The 8,730-nt window shown below is 43.4% G+C and overlaps 1 protein-coding gene across 1 annotated transcript in view; it reads right to left on the reverse strand.

Annotated features, from left to right (window-relative positions):
* colec12 (collectin sub-family member 12) overlaps window positions 1–2,042 on the reverse strand; it is a 159,610-nt gene extending 157,568 nt beyond the window's left edge. Inside the window, exon 1 of the mRNA XM_080194301.1 lies at window positions 1,594–2,042. Within this exon, the coding sequence (XP_080050427.1) occupies window positions 1,594–1,621 (28 nt within the window). The 5' untranslated portion in view covers window positions 1,622–2,042. The remainder of the gene's footprint in view (window positions 1–1,593) is intronic.
* Between the last annotated feature and the right edge of the window lie 6,688 nt (window positions 2,043–8,730).

Genomic DNA, 8,730 nt, shown 5'->3' on the forward strand with positions numbered 1-8,730 from the left:
AGGATTTTTTGCAATTTCAACTCATTATCCACATTCCCAACATGGCTCACTGTTGGCATGGAGTCTGCAAGTTCTCCTTGTGTCTGCGTGGGTTTCCTTCGGGTGCTCCAGTTTTCTCCCACAGTCTGAAAGATATGCTGATTAGGTGCATTGACCACGCTAAATTCGTCTTTAAATGTACCTGAACAGGCACCAGAGTGTGGCGACCACGGGATTGTCACAGTAATTTCATTGGAGTGATAATGTAAGCCTACTGACACTAATAAACTTTAAAAGTTAAAAAGTGATATTTTGAAACTCCTTAGTATGAAATAAATCCGGCAATAGACGGTCTCCAGTTGCACTGATCTTGCACTTCTGGATTTTTTTTTATTTCTAGCGCTCGAAGTTAGCTCCTTAGTACATTCCTGCACCACAGGACCCCAACAGCCATTCAAATCGGTAAAATGTCAAGGGGGGGTGCTCCCCATACCGACTTCATCCCCGCCATTGACGAAGAGTTCACTTATCACGCTTCCAACGTGCGTTCCTCCGTTTCTCGGTCAATCAGACCCAGATTTCGTCTTGCGAAAGTGACAAGGCAGTATAATTTATTGACCCTGTTGCGTGTGTTTACAGAGTGATAAAGCTGTCAAACGCGACAGTCACAATCTTCTAAAAGAGAATGGCAGGCTTCCAGTGAAACACCCGAGTCTGAACACTGCTGAGTTTGTAGATTAAGACAATACAGATCTTTAATAGAATTCTTGTAGGAACAAAACAAGACATTTGCTGAATAAGCAAGTTCAGTGGGAATCCGTCAATATAAGGATGGGCAGGTAAACGAGTGAACCAAAATACAAGTGGGGAAGTTCACGAGGGAACCGGGACCATTTTCTATAGAGAATCTTGGAAATGTATTTCTACTAGAAGTTTTCCTTTATAAAGTCTGGATGCTACATTTACTGCAGAGAGATTTGGAAGCTACTATAAGCAGCCAAATAATTTTAGCTTACTTCTAGGACCGCTGGCATATAATTACTACCAGATGTTTTTTTAAAGGATCACATTAAAAGGCCATTGCAAAACCCGAGGTCAAACTACCTACTTGCAGAATTCAGAGTAAACAACATGACTGGCGGGATGTGGGGGTGTCAGATTGGGAGAATTATTATTCATTAGGACAACATTCCGGAACATTTATGAATAAGAATTTAGGCAATCAGCTCTCCAGCCTCAACACATAAAAAACAGCAGAGGGCAACGCCGGAATCGCACACATCGCCAAGCAGTGGGGGATATTGGGGAAAGTTCACTACTGTATCAACTGGAAATAATTTATATGTTCAAAATGGAACTACTTTATGCCTGTTGTGTTACATAAACGAAGGTGTTGACGCGGACAAAACTAATCAAGTAACGGGAGAAACCTAACATTTAGCGGTTTCGCATTTCAGGCTTTTACAAATATTTTAAAATGAATATCTATGTAAAGTTACTGAACAAAGCACACAACGCATGTGCATCAAAATATGCCAGATTTCTCTCAGTAAATGGAGGAAAGAACAGGCTGTTCTTCAAGTATTGTCAATTTCACTCTAACTTTGAACCTACCTTTCATTCTGCTGGCGAAGAAGCTCATTAAGATAACCAGGAAGCAATCTGATCCTTCAAGAAAAACTCAAAAGCTATTCAAATTCTTTAATTTTTCTCTGACGCTCTCATGATGAGACTTTGCGCATCAATTTCCTACAATTGTGGACTCGTGTTCACAGCTCCGATATAACAGGTTTCTTGGACTTTCCTGTTGAAATTTTTTTTAAATCTATGAAAAAAATATAAAGCTAAAACTCGAATATCCGCTGGTCCCAGTGTGTACTGGAAGAGCTACCAAAGTTTGAGTTGAGGATGTCTCGCCAATCGATGCTGTCTCCCTCACTCGGATTACAAGCTGCACTGAGCAACTTGTCTGGACCTTTGGAAGTTTTTAAGTAGAGGATTTCACTCACTGGCTGCACTCAGACCACAAAAATGCAAAACGTAAAAGGACGTCCCCAGCCTGCCGGCTCTCTCTCTCTCTCTCTCCAGCACGTGTTTTCATCATCTGCTTGTTCTCCTTTGCGTTTGTTTACAGTGGGGATGAACGCAAATTCCGCTGGAGCCCCAGGTACTGCTCTGGGCGAATACCAACAGATGATATGTCCGCATCGTATTACACATTACGTGACTTGTAAGAAAAAGACTGGAGCAGCGAAATCTGGTTTTGATTTGGCTTCAAAGTGCAAAACATCGTCTAACTCTCGCAGGCAGTATTTCCAACACTAGTTATCCTGTTAACTGTTGCGAAATCCTCCCGAGCACTGCCGAAACAAAACACAACACAATAAAGGGCTGATATGTTGACATTTACCGTTGTTTTCTTGCTGTTTATGTGGGAGCCATTGTGGTCAATTTAGACTAGAGTTATGCCGTACTCTGTAGCGGAGAAGACAGATATGCTTTTAAATTGTCACTGTTGATCTATATAAAAAGTGCTTCACCTTCGTGAACAATCAGTAACAATCAACCATCAATTTAAGACTGTCACGAAGAATGTGAGGAGATTGGTGGCAACACGTTTCTTGGTACGATTATCAAAGCACGGAATGTTTTGCCACAGGAAGCAGTGGAGGCAGGAACCAATGTATCTTCAGGGAAGGATTGATTAATAGTCGAGGCAGCGGTGAATGGAGGGAGGAGAGCAAACATTGGGAAGGGTTTTGGATTGCTTCAGTAATGCACGGGTCAACTGTGCAGCGGCATTCTATGATTTTATTAACTATTTCTAACACGTAAGGAAGACTGACTACTAGCCATCAGATGGTCCGTTTGCTTTTGACACTTGACACTAATTGAAATCCGATTTAGTTAGGGGCTAAATCCCATACTTCACTCCTCCCTAATTCAATAACCTCATTCAGTCAGCCCTATCTCCAAAACTTTCAGCCCATCTGACTCTGGACTCATGTACTGAGCAGCAACCCACCCCCAACTTCAGACCATTGGCTGTTGTGCCTTCAATCAACATGCCCCAACTCTGAAATCGATTTCTAAGCCCCACTGCATGATGGCACAGTGGTGAGCTCTGCTACCTCACAGTGCCAGAGACCTGGGTTCAGTTCTGGCCTCGGGTCACTATTTGTGTGGAGTTTGCACATTCTCCCTCTTTCTGTGTGGGTTTCCTCCGGATGCCCTGGTTACCTCCCACAGTCCAGAGATGTGCAGGTTAGGTTGATTGGCCATGCTAAATTGACCCTTGGTGTCAGGAGATTAGCAGGGTAAATATTTGGGGTAGTGGGAATCGGATCTGGGTGGACGTGGTTGGTACAGACTTGATGGGCTGAATGGCCTCCTTATGCACTGTAGCGATTCTACATGTCTCCCCAGCCTTCTCTCCTCTCAGACCCTCCTTAAAACACTCTTTGACCAGACTTTTGGCCACCTCTCCAGTTTCTCCCCAATTCGGCATCTCTCGTCTTGATGACACATGTGTAAAGAACACTGAAATAGCTTCTTTTTCTAAAATCCGGATTTGGCATGGATTTTGCAGCATTATGCAAAGCAAAGGTGCTCTTCGCTGACTAACCATGAAGTAAGCCTGAGAAATCAATCAATTTCTGTGGTGAGAATTTGACCTCTCTGACCATGCAGTGGTAGTGCAGCTGATTACAGCATTGTTGACTGGGCATTCCCAGTGTGGAGCTGGAGCCATGTCATCAAGTTGTCCAAACAGCATTACACTAAATAGTTTTACAGACATGAAAACAGGAAACAAACAGCAGTCAAATATAATCACTTTTATTTTACATAGATCAAGTTAAAGTTTGTGGCATACACGTTGGGTAAAGATAGGAGCTAAACTATTCTGAAAATAAGTATTTAATAAAATGCCTAAAATATCTATTAGTTGATCATTTAACAGTGCCACATGATGGTAATATATTTTAGAGCAAGTAAATGTTATTAGTCACATTAACATCACTAAGAGCTCAGCTACACCTGATTTTTATTCCTTAAGGAGATATGGGCATCACTGGCTAGGCCAGCATTTGTTGTCCATCCCTAATTGTCCTTTAGAAGGTGGTAATGAGCCACCACTTTAACCCACTGCAGTCCATGTGGTGTAGTATATCCGCAGTGTTGCTGGGATGGGAACAATTTAATGCGGTTTCAAACAACAAGGTGGGCGGGGGAAAGTTGAAATTCTTGCTGCTGTAATGATTACCAGCTTTGGGCAGTCCACAGTGCAGCCTATGTTGAAACTCAGAGTAAAAAGTCTGACAACACCAGGTTTTAGTCCAACCGATTTATTTGAAAATACTCACAAGCTTTCGAGGGGACTGCCTCTTCGTCAGGTGAATGGAGAGTTCTGTCCATTCACCTGACGAAGAGGCAGTCCCCTCGAAAGCTTGTGAGTATTATCAAATAAATCGGTTGGACTAAAACCTGGTGTTGTCAGACTTTTTACTGTGTTTACGCCAGTCCAACGCTGGCATTCCCACATCGAAACTCAGAGTGACAGACTACAACTTAAGGGTTTCAGCACTTATCTGACCGGCTTTATGGAGTTGCAATCAGTTTCAGAAAAGTAACAATCTCTCGCCCCCAGAAAAATCCAACCCATTATCTTAATGCAAATTGTTGTTCTAGTGATGCTTTAAATATGGCACAAACTAACTCCTCTTGAAACAGAAATGCTGATAGTTCAGACACTAGAAAATATCAATTTTACCAATTAACACTTTCTGTGGTCTTGCATCCTTTAACATTTTAACGGAAAATTTAGTCATCAAAAATACTTTGACCTAATCAGTTTCTGAGTTTATTTCCTAAACATTCCCATCATTCGAAAACAGTGATCCTAGTCAGACCCTGGAGTATATCATCAACTTCCGCCAGCACAGAGGAAACTCACAGGAAGCCTACAATGATGCTGCAATTCTGGCCTGGGAACCTGATTTGAGATATTGTTATTTGATTTGTTTTTCCTGTGATGATGATGAAGTTTAAGAAGTTGCATTAATAATGGCCACATTTATAACCCATCCCTAGTTACCCTGTGAAGTTGGTGATGGGCCTTCTTCTTAATAACAGTTGCTCATGAAATTGAATGGATTGCTAACTACTTCAGAAAGTCCTCAAAGAAAATTTTCATACCCACCCAACGATGTACCTGAAATGCGTTGCCCCTGTCTAGGCCCAGGAATTGTCTCCAGCAGGAGCTAGTGCCGGCAGAACATGCAGAAAGATGAATCAGAGCAATACAGCAATCCAGTGTCAGGTCTTGGAGACCTGGACCTTCTGATAGTCAGAAAGCTGAGGATCTTTGCAGGCGATGGGGAAGTATTCTTTCTTTAGAAAAATGATATAGAGATAGCCTACCTTGAAGTCTAAGGCTCACTCTGAGGACATCAATAGGCCTAAATGTCATCCAAGATTTAAGGACAGTCCATGGCATATGTTTTCTGGCCTCCACTGTGGTGAGGCTCCCAGCAAGCTTTGGTTATGGGAGACCAGCTGGAAAGTCTTGGAAATCCCAGAGTCTCCTGACCTTTGTGCCCATAAGAATTGGCTATTCCACAGGGGAAGAGGGGCGAAATAATAATCTCTGAAGAATTCAGCATTTGGTATGGTACTAGAGCCATGTGTAGTTGAAGTAGTATTCTGGAGAGTTATACAGACTTGAAATGTTAACTCTGTTTCTCTTTTATTGCAGGTTTTTTTCCCTGGAGGACATTAGAGAACACATTGGGTTTTACAAGAATCTGATAGCTTTACCGCCATTTATTTCTTATGCTAGTCCCCAAATTATTAATTTATTGTATTTAATTTGACAAATTTCAAAGATGGGAGGCTACATTTTGTCAGAGGCACGGAACAGCAGCCAGGTCTGTTTTTAGGTCAGAAACTCACCCCTGCTGGGAAACTGATCAATTTTCTGATTTTCACAGAGGTGAGTCCTTGACCGATATGAAGATGGGCTTCCTTACACTCAGAGCCCAAGACAGCAGGAGGAATGGAATGTCAGATCAAGAGAGGGACTTGTTTAGACATTTATGAGGTTGCTGGCTGTGCTGAAGAAAGCTGCATTGTACCAAGCCTTCAATTCATTCAAAGTGAAGTGAATTGACATAGAAGAGCTGGACCAAGATTCAGAGCAGTGTTGATCTCCCTTCATTGATGTGGATCTCAATATCATTTGAAGACTGTGAAGGAGAGGAGCAAAGTCTTTTTTCTGGAGGTGGCCATTATCTGAGACTAAACAGGACCAGCTCGAGATTGCTGCAGCTGTGAACAGTAGAAGTGAAAGCTCCAGTTCTTGGAAGCAATGCTGGAAAGGATTCAACAACCTCACACACTCGATAAAGTGAGTACTATCCTTAACCCTCTGGCCAGGTCTCAGGGCTGTGACCTGATGTGAGATATGTGTGTCCGGTTATCCACCCCTCAGAATGGCTCAGAGCCAGAGTATTACAGGGGAGTTGTTATCACTGTGACACACAGTTCTTAATGGATTGGGGAAGATGACATTGGACGGTTATACCTTATCTTGCTCTCTTTTGTCTTTTGTCTTAACGCAGGAAAAACATGAGAGGATTCAGCTAGGAGGAGAGATGACTTCCTCGATTGAGTCACCTCTGTGCAGGAGGCAGTTTGGACATAACCAGGATAGTGATCGAGGAGATGGTTGACCTGACAGAAGTGGAATGCCAGGTGTACTTGATGATTTCTGAGGGAGGGAGCTCATTAAGGGGCAGGGGGGAGGTGGGAACAACACTCAATCCATTCCAGATGTCTGTCATAGAGGAATGTTGGTTACCTTAGTACTGCAGAAGTTTCTACTTTCCTAGGCTGGCTCTCATTATCTTGCGTCTCCAATTGGTACAGACATCAAACCCAGGGCACTCGTTCCCACTGCCTCCACAGGACCTGAGCTGTGAGTGGAGAAGATGAAGAAGCATTGTCACGTTGTACAAGTGCACTGTCCACAAGCGTGATGATCACTGGTGTGCCGGAGGAGGTGCTGGAAGCAGAGAGTGCTGTGGTCAATCTTTCTTATGAGAAGGAGGACCTACACAGTATTATTCCCATGGGCACTGGTGCAGGGCATGAACATCACATGAAAGAAAGCTCTACCTTGAACAGCAGCAAGAGATGTGCATCCACATGCTGCAGTTCCCTGTGGCAGAGGTTGAAAGGGTCAATCCAGTAGAAATAAAAAGGGTTGGGAGCTTCAAGTTTTTAGGTGTCAATATCACCAACAACCTGTCCTGGTCCCCCCCATGCTGGCACTACAGTAAAGAAAGCACACCAAAACCTCAGAAGACTAAGGAAATTTGGCATGTCAGCTATGACTCTCACCAACTTTTACAGATGCACCATAGAAAGCTTTCTTTCTGGCTGTATCACAGCTTGGTATGGCTCTTGCTCCACCCAAGACCGCAAGGAACTACAAAAGGTCGTGAATGTAGCCCAATCCATTATGCAAACCAACATCCCATCCATTGCTTCGGCAAAGCAGCCAGCATAATTAAGGACCCCATTCACCCCGGATATTCTCTCTTCCACCTTCTTCCTTTGGGAAAAAGATACAAAAGTCTGAAGTCACGTACCAACCGACTCAAGAACAGCTTCTTCCCTGCTGCTGTCAGACTTGCATTAAGTTGGTCTTTCGCTACACCCTATCTATGACTGTAACAGTACATTCTGCACTCTCTCATTTCCTTCTCTGAACAGTATGTTTTGTCTCTATAGTGTGCAAGAAATAATATTTTTCACTACATTGATACATGTGACAATAATAAATCAAAAGTTCATACGTGCTTTAGAACGATGAACACATGAGCTCTTGCTTAACAAACCTCTTGATGGCCATGTGTAGCATCATTCAGAATGATGCACTGATCCATGGGATCTGAGTGTGGTGGCTAGCATTTACTAGTAATGGCACTGGTGGCACAGAGATCCTTGGAGTGGATGTCAAATGAGCCTCAGAAAGTATCCAGCAATTCAGTGCAATCAGCAAGGACTGAGGATGTCATGGGGCGGTTAAGAGAGCCAACAATGTTAAAAAAAAATTTCCCCTTAGTGTACTAGGATGCTTAGGTTAGAGGGATTAGCGGGTAAAATATGTGGGGACATGGGGGTAGGGCCTGGGTGGGATTGTGGTTGGTGCAGACTCGATGGGCCGAAGGGCCTCTTTCTGCACTGTAGGGTTCTATGATCTATGATCTATGAACAACCCTTACAACCCTCCTTGGCCTTTGACTGAAGGATAACCTGTGCGACAGGAAAAGGGATGGATGTTGGGTCTGCAATGACACAGCAGCACCTAAAGATATCCCCATGGGTACCTCTGCAATGAGGATGACCACCAGATGCATCTCAGTCTCAAGTTGAGGCAAATGAGCAAGCTCACATACCTCAGTGTTGAAATAGCCAAGGGGAGGTTACCATGTTGCAAGGAGAAATGTATGGATCACTGTAATGTGTTCCTACTGTCTCCAACAACTGTTTTTCTTCTTTCCACATTCTATAAAGAGTGACACATTAATCACAAGTTTGGGAGTCGATTTATTGCCGTCATGACAGGAGAATTTCGGTGGGGGGGGTGTGATTCTTCCACTCCACTGCACTGCTTAAGTGGCATAGCAAGCCGGGCGAACCAGTGGGGGCCGTTTTGCAGGCTTCCTGCTGGATTTCACGGCCTGT

This window comes from Carcharhinus amblyrhynchos, chromosome 8 (genome assembly GCF_965287045.1).
Source record: "Carcharhinus amblyrhynchos chromosome 8, sCarAmb.v2.hapA, whole genome shotgun sequence".
Classification (NCBI taxonomy): domain Eukaryota; kingdom Metazoa; phylum Chordata; class Chondrichthyes; order Carcharhiniformes; family Carcharhinidae; genus Carcharhinus; species Carcharhinus amblyrhynchos.